This window comes from Labrus mixtus, chromosome 20, assembly GCF_963584025.1.
Source record: "Labrus mixtus chromosome 20, fLabMix1.1, whole genome shotgun sequence".
Lineage (NCBI taxonomy): Eukaryota > Metazoa > Chordata > Actinopteri > Labriformes > Labridae > Labrus > Labrus mixtus.
The window spans coordinates 18,878,570-18,894,755 of record NC_083631.1 but is presented as its reverse complement, the minus strand read 5'-3'; the positions used below and the strand labels follow the sequence as shown (position 1 = coordinate 18,894,755).

The 16,186-nt window shown below is 39.0% G+C and overlaps 1 protein-coding gene across 1 annotated transcript; it reads right to left on the bottom strand.

Moving 5' to 3' along the window:
• Window positions 1–2,387: 2,387 nt before the first annotated feature.
• nubp1 (nucleotide binding protein 1 (MinD homolog, E. coli)) lies at window positions 2,388–11,892 on the bottom strand. The gene is made up of 10 exons (XM_061026510.1): window positions 11,814–11,892; window positions 10,390–10,494; window positions 10,102–10,235; window positions 9,683–9,751; window positions 9,410–9,442; window positions 8,924–9,014; window positions 8,678–8,832; window positions 4,183–4,293; window positions 3,738–3,924; window positions 2,388–3,280 (listed from the first exon to the last, which is right to left on the bottom strand). The coding sequence occupies exons 1-10, from the start codon at window positions 11,842–11,844 to the stop codon at window positions 3,228–3,230; spliced, it is 969 nt and encodes a 322-aa protein (XP_060882493.1). The 5' UTR covers window positions 11,845–11,892; the 3' UTR covers window positions 2,388–3,227.
• Window positions 11,893–16,186: the final 4,294 nt, after the last annotated feature.

Below are 16,186 nucleotides of genomic sequence, written 5' to 3'. Positions count from 1 at the left end.
ATTTTATTTTCAATTTCTGGAAACCCCCCCCAGAATACTTGGATTAATCTTCCTAATAAATCACATCTGCTATTAAAGAGTTTAAATTTGTATTAGTGGTGTCTAATGCTACAGTATATTTGGTTAGTTTTTGTTCATTGTAGGAGTCTACAAGGAACAACAACCAACATTGAGTGTGGTATCACGTCTGACGAGAACTGAAAAAACACAATGTAAACACATGATGATACATACCAAGAGATCATTAATCCAATGCTTATTATAGTTTTCACCAAAGTTTTATAGTATTGATCATCAGCAACTGATGATGTTCAACATTTTTGGAAAATATATGAACAAAAAAGGCTTTATGAGGAGTTTTTTTCCCCCACTGATTACGGCAGGGGTCCCCAAACTATGGCTCGCGGGCCAGATACGGCCCCTCCCCACATTTGGCCCGGCCCTCAGAACAATTCAGAATGCATTTAAAAAATCTAAATTGTAATATATATATATATTTTTTTTTGTCATAGGCCTATAAAAGTTTAGCACTTCAAATAAAATGTTCTTTAGCTGTGAACTTTTATCATTATTAACTCACATGTTAGGGAAGAGAAAATTTGATTCAGAATTCAGGGTATTTAACCAACAGTGGACTAATGATTTTTTTTTGTTCAATGCAAAGAAAAGGCTGTTTGTCTCATCTGTCAAGAGCTAAAAAAAAAAAAAAAAAGTGGCGTTAGTTCTGCAAACTAAATTTGTACGCCGAGTTCAACTGAACTAATCTCCTGGGATAAAATCCATCTCCACGATAATACCGTCATGCCTGCACATGTTATTTTCTGTTACATACTGGCACCCCGTCATGGAAAGGTGAAGTTATGAGGCCCTCAAAGAAAAAAGTTTGGGGACCCCTGGATTAAGGGATTCTTTTCTTTGTTATGCAGGATATAACACTGAAGGAAAGAAATTTGAAACCCTTCCCAACATTTGTACTAAATATGTTATATGTAGAAATACCAAGAATGTAATCTCTCCCACTAGATTCCTTGATAGTTCTTGTTGTCTTCATTGTTTCACTGATGAATATCTATCTGACATATTTTTTTTCAAAATAAAAGACCACAGGTTACTTTAGCCGTCTGAAACAGTTAGCTGACTTCCTTTCTCCCCCTCTGACGTAAATTTTGGTATTTCCTGTATTTTCCCAGAGAATTGGCAACCAAATGAAAAGCACTGTTACCTTTACCTCTCCTCGTTTTTAGGATCGAAACTGGTTTGGCTAAACACTGCGTGCTCTAACTGACACACGCCATATTCACCATGCTGCACTTGATTTGTATCACATGTACATGTATTGTAAATGTATTGATTTGTATCACAGCAGCCACAGGCCCTGCACCACGGCACAGGAAGTCTGCAAAAGTCAAAGATTGTTGGTTGTTGAAGTATAGGATCAATGTTTGATAACTTCCTGGTGATCATTTGAGTTTAAAGGCAGGGTTGGTCATTTTCAAAAACCAGCATGATTTTGAAAGTAGCATTCCCTCAGTGCTCCGTCTTTCTTTGTTCCTTTTTCAGAGCACATGAGTTATTAATGTCTGTCAGGACCTAAAGACAATTTCAACCAAAATATTTAAAAAGTGTATCTGGAGAAAACCCTGCCCTTAAGGGTATAAAACACTGCTACTTTGACAAACCCCTTTCTTTATAAAGCAGCACAAGTAGATTTGAATATTGTTGCATATTAAAAACAATCTGATGCGCTATTGTCACTGTTTTTGATTAGGAAGAACCCACTTTTCTTTTTACTTTACATAAAAAATACAAAAATATAGAGGGCTAAAATACAAATATAGATCAGTAGCCTATCAGGGACAGTCCCTTTACTCTTTGGTCTTTAAGTCTGCTTGTGTTCTATGAAATGACACTGACTATATCTGAAACTGAATGGCCTCTGCAGTCATTGTTGAAAAAAAAACTGATTAGTATCACACATTAACAGACCTCAACAGTCCTAAGATTAGAACATGTTCTAAGTGGAAGCTACAGTGTTGTATGTGAGAAATACTCGACATGTGTGGGTCTGGCTGTTGATTGTCTGTTAGCAGGATGCAGATGCAGTTTCACATGTGTTTTTTAGTGAACACTGAAGGGACTATGAATAGCAAAAGTACACGAGGACATTGTGACAAATGACCGTGTTCAATGCTTTTCACATTACTAAAAGTGAAACTGTTCTGATGGCTAGAATCATTATGAGTGATCAATGTTGTTGGCATACACATGAAGTGAGGGTTAAACATTTGAGATGAGGTCACCTTGAGGAATATCTAAATGGATAAACAGATACAATTAGAGGGTCATGTATGCTACATGCTCGGTACTTTTCATAGAAAATACATAGGTTTGATATTTGGTCATTTATTTTACCAATCGGTGAATTACAAAAGTCTGTATGTATTTAAAATCAATTGTTCAGAAAACATTTATCATCAACATCTCAAACTGCTACTTCTAAACAGTAGCTGACAACAGAGAGGAATCATTCACAGGGGGTGTTGTTTCTGACATATACGTACAAACAATTAATGGAGACATTGTGAAGTCACCAATGGTTGTGTGGAGAACTATTTTGGCTGTCCCCATCCAGTTTTTTTTTTTGAGCCGGGAGAACCATATTGGGGCAAGAAGGTCCATGTTGCAGTGGTAGTTGGAAAACATTACTTCTAAAGCGTGGGATATCATTATCTAAGTCAGCATGGAATATCCAACCCATTCATATTAACTGTGGTATTAACTGTAATGCCAATTTTGGCATGAGTACTTTGAAGAAAATTGAACAGCCAACTCCTTTGATAGTCACCCAGTCTAGGTACAACCAAATGTCAATTAAGACATTGCAAGGGAACTTAAATGTTCGACGTTACTTTCATGAACTAGTACAGCTAGATATACTAGATGATGACAGAGAGAGAGATAACTATAGCCCATCAGCATAATACTCTTTATTTTTAATAGCTTTTATTAGGAAAACAGATTCCAGAGCTGCAGCAGAATAATTCCCTGCAATGCAACATCCGACCAATTTACCAAAAACAAGCTGCTGCCTATCAAGAGACACAGTCAAGATGTCTCTGGCAGACTTGGGTGGATGTTGCATTTTGTGCGTTTCTTGTTTTTTTTACTTCTACCACTCTCTCCTCAGGCGATCTCTCTCACAGTTCTGATCCACCTTCAGAGTGGCTTCAGATGGTTCTCTGCTCCTCCATCACACGGTTGGCACAGTAGTCCTGAATACCTGGCGGAGGACAGCGGAGAGGAATGTTTAGGTAAAGATTACAGTGAAGATCTTTGTGTGCGTTTTTGTTTTCATTATCTGCCTGCAAAAGCTGTGAAGTGGATCATCTGATACCTAAACCGCATTTGATTCTTCGACTTTTCCTGCTGTAGATATCAGATTTCGATCTTTCGTTCTTCCTCTTTGGCCGACTCTGCTTCCCATTTGCAAAGCGATCACTTCTCCTTTCATTACGTTTAATAGAGAATTGAGATAAACCAGTAGTCATCAAAAATCATGAGGGACTTCACTGGAATGCAAAAAAAAAAAAACGCCTGTTTGTGCCCAACTTCCTTACATTGGAAAGTTACAAAACCGGAAAAGGGCATAATGAAGACGCTGAAAACAGGACCTCTAAGATGCTGCAGCATGTGTACGTGTGTGTGTGTGTTGTGCAAGCATTACTGGACACACTCACTCTGCACAATCCTCTGGTAGACCTGAGCGGCAGGGGAGTCCGGCACTTCACTGAGGAAAGACTTGCCCTCGTCGCAGCTTCGTGCGATCCTGGGGTCGAGTGGCACCTTCCCTAGAAGCGGTAGATTCAAATCCTGGCACATTTTCTCAGCGCCCCCGCTGGTGGGAGGGAAGATCTGCGACGTGTTCTGGAAGAGAGATGGACAGAGAAGGAGCTAAGTTACACATGCATGCATTTTCCTGATGTATGGACCCTGAATTGGTTGTGGTGTGCATCACTATATATGTCATTGTGTCATTAAACAAACTTAAATATGTTCACTGCTGTTCAGACATCTTATTTTACAAAAATGTATTGATTAAATCTTTACACCCAGGTTGTCATGGTCGTGATTGTGTTTGCGAACGTGCATGTGTGCCTTTCTGTGTACATCACTGTTAATGACCTTGCAGTTAGGACAAACGAAGCCGCTCATGTTCTCCACCACTCCGATGATCGGCATCTTGACCTTCTGACAGAACCTGATCTCCTTTCGCACGTCCTGCAACGAAACCTCCTGCAGGGAGAAAAAAAACCCAAAAAAGGACAAACGCACACACATTTAGAGACGGTTTACCATTTCATGATGCAAATTGTAGTCCAACTCAATTACTCCCTTTATTTAAGTCTTGTGCAACTTCCTGTTCACAGGTCACTTATAAGGTTATGCAACCAAGCCAACAAGATCCCAACCGTCATGTTCTGAGAAATTCAAATACGTTCATCTTAAACTCATCCATGAATGCTGAAATCCTCAGGATAATACTTACCGTTTGTTTGTTTTTGTTTTTATGGGTTTTTCGAGAAATGTAAAAATGTACAAATATAAAAAACTGCTGATGTCGGAGTACAAACTAAATGTTACATATTGAGTATTATCTAATACGTCCAGAAGGACCTTGTACATTATAAACATATAATCAAATGTGAACAAATCATTGCAGTGGCACACAAACACAAACAACATACTCTATGCTCTAGATAACATCCCAGCGCCCACTAAGACTCCTATCAAAGTCTCTTAGGAATTTAGCTGCTGTCTCCATATTGAGCAGGTAAAGGGACTCTACCAGCCATGACGCCTTCATGAAGCACGCTGGCTTTAGCTCCTCCCAGTTAATAAGTATCAGTCTTTTAACTGAGAGGCAATCAAAGGCGTGACACAACTGGGCTAGTTAAGCTTTCACGCTTACTGCCTAAAATACAAAAAAAAAGTAGGAGATAAAGGAAGAACAGTATCCAAGATCTCTGACATGATGGTGTGCCCCATTATTACAGGATAAGACTTACTGTAATGGTAACAGACTCAGACTGTATAAAACATGGACACAGGTTTCTGAAAAGTCTTCATGAAGCCCAATGGTGGGACGTCGCCATGTTGGAAATGCTGACTCCACCTTAATGTTGATTCAGTCTGCAAACAGGCTAAAAGGTGAAGCTGAGACGTGGCAAAAAGCTACAACGCACCCGCCTATCTGTTGACTAAACCACACCCATTATTATGCAATCTTAAGAAGATCTAAAAGCCTAATTGTCATCCAAAGGAATAAGTCGTGAAAAAAAACCAAAAAAAAAAACCTCACCTCCTTAAAGATTTTAACCAATGATCAAATTAGCTGTTAAGACAAAACAATTTTTTGTATCATAAATAGGGTTATTTTTATTTTTACAGCCAGCCTCAAGTGGACACTCGAGGAACTGCCGCTTTTTTGCACTGGCTTTTTCTTTTTCTTTTTCTTTTTTTTTAAACAATGGGAGGTTGACGCTTGATCTGACTCTGCAAAACAAGGAGAATCTGAAACCTCTGCATAAATCAAACTGCACCCTGCATGGGAACATTTTAAACTCAAACTGAAGCAGTTTCCAAAGACGGCTCAGTCATATCGTCATTTATGATCTGATGCTTCCTGTTTTACCGCGTTTAATTGTATGATAATTTGTGTCTTGTATCGCTCTGATGGTTGTTGTTGAACTTGTTTTGTTGTCAATTGAGTTTGTATTTTAAATGTCAGCCAAGAGAAGCATAGAGAGAGAAGTATGGCAAATATCATTTAAATAAAAACACTGTATTGTGTCTCATCTGTTTACATACTTCTATTTAAATAAACATTAAATAAAGACAGAAAGAGAAATGCACATCAAAGACAAAAGACAGGATAAAGCAGTAGACAAGAATTATCTTGAGTGAAAAGAGCTAAAGCAAAAGTATTAGCATAAATAGTTTCCTTCTCCTCGCAGCTGCTATCCTGAATCCCTTGAGAGAAACAGTTCCCACGTCTGAAGATGAGGAAATGTGGGAGTGTAAGAAAAGACACTACGCAGAAAGAACGTGATATCAACCAGACTTGGATTCTGGATTCCTTCCTCGGTACTTCCCAGCTTATTGTGTGGTTAGCAAGAGCTGAAAGACGGAGGAAGTGATTCCTCTGCTGTCTGACCTCATAGGTCCCGGCCTTTTTTTAAAAACAAGGAAGCGTTTGGGTACACAAAGTTCAAGTGTCATTAAACAGTGTAGTTCAGGTGCACATATCAACATGAAAACAAGGTCATAGTGCCTTACATCATGTGCAGGGACAAGGTAGAGCAGATCTATTCTAAAGCAGAGTCAGGGGATTTGTTAGCATGCTCAAAGCTAAACACATAGAAAACTATTGTTTACATTTGCCTCTATGCAAAGCTGATGAACTGCAGTAAAAGTCACATATGATGACAGGCAGCAGAGCATGCACATTCAGGAAAGACATCCAGGGGAATTGTCAAGTCCAACAATGGCGGTCGCCATATTGAAAATGACGTCTCACCCTAACTTTCAGTCAGCCTAGTAAAAGGCAAAGACTTCGAGCTGAGGCGGGCCTTTAGCTTCCTGGCTGAAAACTCCTTTGCGCCTGCTTTCAGTCATATCAGTCACGGCCCTGATTATGAATTACTCTTATCCTACATAAAATCAAAACACATGAGGTATAACAAATTACCTCAATTGTATAATGCCTGTCGATTAAGTAATGAGCTATTTGGAGCAAATTGACTTTTTTGAACATGTTAATTTCTGCTGTCAAAACGGGCATCTTATTATGGGGTGTGTGTGTGACTTCCAGGGCTTTTAGAGCCAGCCTCAAGTGGACACTCTAGGAACTACAGCATTAGCACTTTGGCATTGGCTTAATTTGTCAACGCCAGAGGTTGCAGCTAGTTCACAACATATTTCCTTCATGTTTTTTTGTTTTTGTGCTACTGCTGCCTTAGTTATTCATTCAATGCAGCACTTTCTTTGGACTTTAAAAAGAACAGGCCGATGAACAGAGGACCGACAAAGGAAAGGATTCAACAACCTGCCAGCATTGTGCTGTTTTATGACACCTGTAGCTTTATAGAACTCAAACCTCAGAAGAGGAAACCTATAAATGCACAGTTTATTTAATCTTGTTAAAGACTGTGGTGTAACATTTTACTGCTGTTATTGTCTAATAATAATAATAATAATAATAAATAATTTATACTTTATTGATCCCGCGAGGGGAAATTCGTTTTTACACTCTGTCTAGTTAACATGCTACACAAACATAGGCCGAACTACACACACATGCACAAACAGGATCCTATGGACATGCACTAATGGAGAGGTCTCAGAGTGAGGGGGCTGCCCACAGTGGGCGCTCCTGAGCTGGCGAACGTGCATGTGTGCATCCTGAACAAACAGGATCCTAAACACTAAACCTGCAGGATCATAACTTAATATGGCACCATGCTGCACTTTATAACCACTGTAGGACACACCTTTATGAGTTTATAATATCTTAGCATACTCTGTTGGTTGCCACATGGTAGATGTGTTTTGTCTTCACAGCAGCACTTTCACTATAAAAAAAGTACGTAAAAAAATCTTACACCAATATGTCTTAATCAAATAACATGTGCAGTAGTAGAATAACTCAAATAGGAACGCAGTGATGACTGCAAAACATTTAGAGTGCATACTAGGAAATATGCCTTTTAATCATAAATAGTGCTAACTTTATCAGGCTTATCGTCCCTCAGCCGACCACATGAACTTAAAGGTCACATTATTCTCTTTTTTAAAATAGTTTAAATAAGTCTCAGAGTTCCCCAAAACATGTCTGTGAAGTTTCTTCCTAAAAATACACTCTGGTCCTGCCTATAAACCCCTCTATCTCAGCCCTGCCCAGAACAGGCTGTTTCTGCGTCTGTAGCTTTAAATGCAAAGGACCTGTGTTTGACCACGCCCCTTTGGAAGGGCTTGTGTGGCTCTGGCCTTCTTGCGCCCATGCCTGTTTGTTTACCGTTAGAATGCATACTCAGCGGGCAAAACAAACACCTAGCTGTGGGAGTGGCACCCACCTGGGGGAGGGGCTACTGCCATTTGTGATGTCACAAAGGGAAAATCTTCAAACGGCCTGTTTGAGCACACATTTTCTGAAATGTGGAGGAGGCAAATAACGGACAGGATGGACTTTTCTCATAATCTGGGGGTTTGTAGACAGACTAGGGCCAAGTCTTAGTGTTAGAAAAACATGTCAAAGTGTATTATATGTGTCCTTTAATATATTTGAGAATTACCCCCAACAACACGTGGTAGCTGACTTAGATGAGTGTGGAAGGTGGCGGTATAGGACGACTGTGACAGTCACAGCAGGAGTGCCGGCTTCAGTCAACGGGTGCAACTCTCACTTTCTTTGTCTATTTCTACAGTAGCTGTTTCATTATTACTCTTGAAAGTCGCTGAAAGAACAACTCCAGATGGTTGAAATACATTCTGGGTAATGTAGTCATATCACTGTGTGAAAGAAGACTGATGCAGTTTGTAGGTGGAATTTCCCTGTACAGGTGCTGCAGCTGCTTTCAATGTTATTTGATTTCTGTCTGGGCGCTTGTGTTTGTGCTACCTGTGGTGTGGTGATGATTACAGCTCCATCGACGTGGGTGGAGCTTAGGTACTGCACTATGGACAGGTGTTCGTCTGAGGTTCCAGGGGGCGTGTCCACGACGAGGTAATCCAGTTCCCCCCAGTCGACGTCCCTCAAAAACTGCTTGATCATCCCTGATTTTAGACAAACACCACACCAGTTAAAGAGACACGACATGAAAACAGTAAAACACATTTTATGCACACACTTACACAAAAACATTACCATTCTTCTTTGGTCCTCTCCAGATCACAGCGTCATCGGGGCTACTGAGAAGGAAACCGATGGACATGACTGCCAGGTTCTCCTCCACATACTGCAACACACACACACACACAAATGTTAATGATATTTGTATAACTAGTGACTAATGTCATTAACACCTAACATTTATGAATGGATAGAAATGAAATATGAGATAATAACATGAAAAGGGCGTCATTTTCTGTCCAAAAAGAACAATTTTTGCAGATTAGGAGATGATCATTATCATTAGCTTGCTCTATATTTTGTTATTTTCTTTAAGGTTCTCTTGTGAAAATGAAAGCTAATGTTTTTCAAGAAGCCTATGGGAGTGCCAGGAATTCTATTTATCTTTTTTTTTTTTCCTTTGTTGCAATGTAAACAGATGTCTACTGTTTGATTATTCATTCTTGACATAGATCCTTTTACTGAATAAATAAAAAGGGAATTGTGTGTGAAATGACTCACCACTGGAGACCATCCAGAGCCACTCTGGTGAACCTGCACAGAGAGAACAGATTATTGACCAGCAGTGAAATATGAGGGGATAAATACTGTATGGGGGTGGAAAGCAGATGTCTTGACAAAGAGTAATTCATGTTAACAGAAAGATAAGTTCTTGACATTCATCTGTGATATCTACTGCTCGTTATAATATGTGCAACTTGTGCTAAAGTCAAATCGTGGTGACAAATGACTTCTAATGTAGAAGTGTGTATTTATTCAAACATATCTGCTCACCTGTTCTCCTTCTAAGCCCATCATCCGAGGAATAGACGGACCACAGATGTCTACATCCAGCAGTGCAACCTGAAAGTGAGACAGAGGGGGAGGGGGGGGGAGTTCAGTCCTGTTGATGTGAAGAGACATCCGTGACACATTATTAAATTATACTTCAGGTTTAACTATTGGGAAGTTTAATCTTCTCAAGGTTTTTTTTTGTTAATGGTAAAAGATTTTTAGATGATTTTTGAACTGACAAGTCTGCCTTTAGAGTGAACCTTATGGCATCTGCAGTGACCTCTAGTGGTATTTAATTGTCACTAATGGACAAATTAACTCCCTAAAGAAAACGATCAGTTCGAGTTTAATTCCCAGAGGAAATTCTGCTGTTGACTCTGTGACTTGTGCAGTACAAAAGTAAAAGAAGAAAAGATTACCTCCTTTGTGTAGTCACTTGCCAGGGCATGAGCCAAGTGAGCGCTGAATGTGCTCTTTCCCACTCCTCCTTTTCCAGACAACACCAGGATCTTGTGTTTGACTGTAGAGAGCTTTTCACCTATCTCTGCAATGGCTGGAGATGAAACAGAGAGGGAGAGGAAGGATGGATATGTTTAGCAGCAACACGAAATTTCAAATGCAAACAAAACAAAGACACGGTTTTAGTTCATGACCTGCACTCTTTTTTTTTTTTCTTTTTATTAGGTTTTTCTCAAGCGTTCTCTTACCTGGGTCTGGGGCCTTGGTGGCTCCAGAAGCACACATTTTCTGGTTTGGACATCCCTGACATGACGATGTCTTTCCTGCTTTCTCACTTCTTGTTCCCGGACAATCTAAAAGAAAAAAATCAGAAACCAGAATTCAGTGTCCAAATTAGATCAGCCTTAAAAAAAAAAAAAAAAAAAAAAAAAGCCTGACACATAGTTTTAAGAGTGAATGAATTGGGGAAAAACCCAAAATACAGGGCATTTTATTAATATTGTAGTTGAGATTACAGATGATCCAAACAAACAATAAATATCAAGGTTATTTTTCTTTGGAAAATGTCAGGCCAATATTCTAGTTTGATAGGGGTGCTGCCATAAAAAAACATGAACTCTTGAGTTTGAATATTTCATAACACACACAATACAAGATGATAAAAAGAGACCTTTTGTGTAAGATATATTCTAGTATTATTGAGGCAGGTGTGATATGAACACTCTTGTACAATTAAACATATTAGAGCAGCATGTTTTAATGACGGATGATAACCGTTACTTTCTACACGGCTCCCTTTGTGCTGTGATGCATTCACGTTGTGTCAGAATAATCGGAAATGGCTTTTTACAACTTGGAAAATTAACTTAAAGACTTAATAAATTTGGGACAATAACTGGTAAAGTCGGAAAAAAAAATCTTGGTAGGCCTGTCAGACTAACAGACTTTAAGTTTTTCTTAAAAAGTAGAGAGAGAGAAATAAATCAGAAACAAACTTTGGCTTGATGGTAAAAACGGGTTTTTTTTTGTGCTTGCTTAGAGTATCAAACGTTTTGATGAATTTGTTCAGGTAGAGTAACCTGAACAAAAGAAAAACAGGTAGTATGCATCCGTAATATTTACAGTCTATGCCTCCATTCCCACATAAGGACTCAAATTCGTGAACACAACTTAAGACATCCGAGGAGCACCTGAATGCAAGGTATGATTCAGCAGATTTTCAGGGAGTAGTTTTTACTGTAACAACTATTTTCAGTACTGTTAAAGCAGCTTTTTATCATGCATTTAATTTTGCTTTTAAGTCAGAAGTTAGTATTTTCAGCAACGACCTAAAGAATTTAATTGAATGGCTGTAATTAAAAAAAAAAAAAACTGCGCCATTACATTTTACAGATCAAATTCGGCTTAATTTTAACTTACTTCCACAGCTATTTAAGTACATGTGACTACTGAATGTTATTGTAGCTGTTTAATTACATTACTAGTGTATAAAACCCTGAAAGGTACTAAAATACAGTTGACAACACTGCTGAGTGTCACAGTAAAAGAGAGACGTTTCTCCAAAAAGTCACCTCAGCCCTAAACTGCATTTATAAAAGCCGACGAGCACACGAAAATAACTGTCTGTGACATTTATTAAGATAGCAAAATCTGTTTAAGGTGAATAACTCACGCTCAGGAGCATTATCTGGTACGTCGTCCATCTTGCACGACTGTCCACCCGTTTAAATCTTCCCCCTTAAAGGTTCCGCATACGCACAATATCTGTGTGTATTATGCAAGAGTATGAAATCTTTTTTTTTTTTTTTAGTTTTTTTTTTTTAAATGAAGACATTTGTCCAGGTGTTTACTCCAACATTATTTTAAAGTCTTCTAAAATAGCAATAGTGGGACTTAGGATTTTGTAAAAACAGCAGTTCGCAAAAACGAACTTCATGAGGGAAAAAAATCACTCATAAGTCAATTTTTACATCAACCATGTTACTGTTTTTTTTTTAAAATTGGATGCTGTAAATATAGCTACCTCAACAGATTTCAGATTAAATAGAAAATAAACTTTTTATTAAACAATCAACAGTTTAATTTACTGACTGACTGACTGACTGACTGACTGGCCAAATGTCTCCACAAGGGGGCGCTGTTGATTAGCAAAACATTGTCATATTCACACACACAGAAATGAAGGAGACCACGTGTTGGTCCCCATCTGACAAACTTTACACTGAACTTCATTCACTGCACAACAAAACTTCCACATTGGCTGTATATGGAGGATATCTGTAATATGGCTAAATTATATTTTATTGAGATTACAGTTTTTTTTTGTCTGGGCACTGATTTTGGAAATTAAGTGTAAAAAACAAAAAAGCAAATGTTTTGGTGAAATAATCCAACCTTTTTTTTATAAACTCTTATACTCCTGCCCAAAGAGTCATGGCTGTTAGAACGTGGTCTTGAGTTTGCATATTCAGATGAGGCTGGTTAAAGGGACATCAAAAGCAAGAGAGAGAGAGAGACAGACATTGAGGCAGACTTAAATAAAATGAGTAAGGGTTGCAGAGTGAGAGAAAGAGACAGAGAGAGAGAGAGAGAGAGAGAGTGAGAGCAGGGACAGGGGTTGTCATTAGTCGTGTAATTCATCCCTCGAGGCTACATGAAAGTCTAAGCAGAAAAAAAACAACTGTGCAATAAGAGACAGAAGTTAGAGAGCAGTTTTTTTTAATGGCTATAATATCCTTCCTCTTTCTTCCCATGACTCTCAGACACTTTGAATGAAATACAAAACAGTTGAACTGGCTGTTTGAAAAGGCAGGAGAGACACTCTAAAGAGACTTAATCCAACCTAGCATGCTCTGCGAAATCTTAAGACAAGGAAAATTCACTTTGATCCTTAAGAGGACTTTTTGTGGACGAGTGGACAAGCACTGTTGTGGATTGTAGTTGTGGCAGTAGATACCCATTTATGCGGTACTTTAACAATATGTCAGAGCAGTTTACACTATTTACTATATTCACACAGCGGCAATTTAACTTTGAAGTAAGGCTTCGTATATGGGAAGCTCTAGTGCTATTAAAATGTAGTACTGTTGTGTTCCAGGTTTTAGGTCATGATGTAGGGTAGCTGACACGTTCTAATAATTTCAGTACTTCTACATGGATCAGCTGAAGAGACAATGAACAGTTAAGACCTGGATGGCGAGTGGCCCATATTTCACTCTAAAACAACATATATAACATATCCAAACGTAAGGATAATAAATAATATATACTAAAAGGTGGCTGATATTATGAACAGTACCTTATGTATTTTCTCTATGCAGGTCATTTGAGAGGTTACATTAGGTTAGTCATTACTTTCTACGCAGAGTTCATTAGATGGAATAGTTCATATTAAAGTCACATTGTGTCCATTCAGGGAGTGGCAAACACACACGCACACACACACACACACACACACACACACACACACACACACACACTCAAACCGAGTTACTCAGCGAAAAAAGGTTAAGCCTTGCAGTCATCCCATAAAGAACAATACGAAACACACGCGCCTTAACATAACTTGCACTCTTGTTATAAGGATTAGATTAGCGGAGGGATATTTGTGTGCGTGTGTGCGTTTGTTTGCGGGGAAGAGCGTGGCAGGGCAGACTTGTCACACGACTGAAGAGGAAAGAGGAAGTAAGTCGTTTATGGAAAAATGATGGGTGTGATCTGGGCGCACAACAAGTTCAACAGGAAACGAAGTGTTTGTGGATTTCATCTGGATTTGAACTTTTACTTTCACTGACTCTTTGACAAGAAATGACGATGGAATAGAAGAATACACACTCAGGCATCTAACAAACATAAAAAATTCAGAGTTCAGACTCCGAGTCTCCTTGTTGTTGAATTAAATTTTTTTGCACACTTGATATAGAATTACTCTGATTGTGACTGTTGTTAAATATGGGGATCTTTACTTGCAGTCTCCACCCAGCGTGAAGGTCCTCCCGGCACACTTCTGCTCTTGTGCAAGGCTGCATTCAGACCATCGACTGTATATAAGGATGGACGCCACGTCATACCCCAATCTGGCACCGACAAGTTGTGCTGGTGACGACACTCGGGGCCAGAAACGACACAGTAAATATCGCATGGAGCCGCTGTGTTTATTTCCCATCCATCCATTCCGCACCGCAAAAGCCACATTTGACAACAGAGCTGTCAATCATGCCGTCTAACCCCCTTTTATAGCTTCAAATAACAAATTAATCTTAACTTCTCATTAAAATTAACACTAGGACATAAATCAGCGAAGTAAGAAATTAATTTAATAACAGACACCATGTTTGAGAGTTTTTTTTATTTGTCGAGTACTTAAACTTTATAGTTTTGTCCCATCTGTTAAAATGGAGGAGGCAGGCTTTATGAACTATACAACGGCCAGTGAGTAGGTGGACGCCAAATACATTGGCTTCACTTTTGGGGAGCTGTCATGTTGTCCATCTTTTTATGGGCGGCAGTAGCTCAGTCTGTAGGGACTTGTGTTGGGAATCGGAGGGTCACGGGTTCAAGTCCCGGCACGGACCAAGTCCGGAAATTGGTCTGGTAGCTGGAGAGGTGCCAGTGCACTGCCAAGGTGCCCTTGAGCAAAGCACCCAACCCCCCCCCCCCCCACCAGCTGAGGAGCGCCCACTGGGCAGCCCCCTCACTCTGACATCTGTCCATTAGTGCATGTTCATAGGATCCTGTTTGTGCATGTGTGTGTATTTCAGCCTATATTTGTGTAGCATGTTAACTAGACAGAGTGTAAAAATGAATTTCCCCTTGCGGGATCAATAAATTATTATACAGTCTGTGGTGCAGATACATAATTACCCCTGGATGCATCGTGTTTAGGCTTTTTGTGCTTGTACACAAGGTGCTGTAACTTCAATTTGTATGCCTGTGTCAACTCTTTTTTTCTGTGTTATTTCAGGAATCTATTTAGAGCTTGAAAGCATCTTGATATGGAAATAAATATTGCTTCATTTTCAGGAATTGTGCTACATTATCGAACAATCATCTTCATGCCTCAACCCTTTGGCCCCAATCTCAGCAGCTAACAACTTCAGTTCATTTTTTGGTGCCTTTGGAGACAAGACCCACCAAGCTCAGAGATTTGTACAGGAGAATGGACAGGATGGATTTTTTTTTTTTATCAATCACAACAATGGTGGAACCTTAAAACAATTACAATTTTACCTTTAAACAAGAGGACTTTTCTTACTCACCAAAATTCTCAATGAAATCCAAACCAGTATCATTTTCTAGCAATTAACCTAAATGTAATAATACCTCAACCATAACATTTTAAGATCATAAAAGACACATTTTGTTGTCTTTCCAATAGAAGCATCAATAACAGATCTAGTTGTTGTGGGCAGTTACAAAGGAAATAACTTTATTTTGGTGTGTTGTGCTTTAAAACGGTGTTTGTATTGAATTTAAGGATAAAGTTACAAACACTTGATGATTAGAAACTGTGGCCCCCGAAAGCAGAAAGACTTCATCTCACAGGTTCTTTTCTTTTAACACTTTCCTCCATCATTCCTTTACCTCAGATACTCCCCGCTCTTTCTCCTCCTTTGCATTCCTCCTCTTTCCTCCTTCTCTTATGAAATTCTCAGCTGCCGCGGTCATGTTGGGTCATCCCCTCAGAGACTAATTTAGATGTTTTAACTGCACCTTGTTTGGTGGCACTCCAGTGTCTGGCCTCACATGATGTGTTTGCCTAAAGAGTGACAAACATTCTTGCATTAGCTTTTGACATTTTGATTCCATTTAAACTACCAGAAATGTCCCTTGATGAAGAGTTCGTTGTCAATGTGAACTGTTTGATGTTCTCGTTAAACCATAAATCAATAGTGGAAAACACATAATACCTCTTTTCCCATCCACTCTGCTTTCTTGCATTCTTTGCACATATTAAAAATGAAATTGAATTTTCTTGGTGGCAGTCTTCTTCACAAGCCTGGTAAAATAAATAAGTTTCTCAAAAGTGCATTTTCTTCATGATGT

Coding starts and splice junctions, on each gene's coding strand:
- nubp1 (XM_061026510.1), bottom strand. CDS start 11,844: ATGGACGACGTACCAGATAATGCTCCTGAGC. Junction 3,925..4,182: donor TCGTTTGTCCTAACTGCAAG/GTCATTAACAGT, acceptor TCTCTCTTCCAG/AACACGTCGCAGATCTTCCC. Junction 3,281..3,737: donor CTACCAGAGGATTGTGCAGA/GTGAGTGTGTCC, acceptor GTCCTCCGCCAG/GTATTCAGGACTACTGTGCC.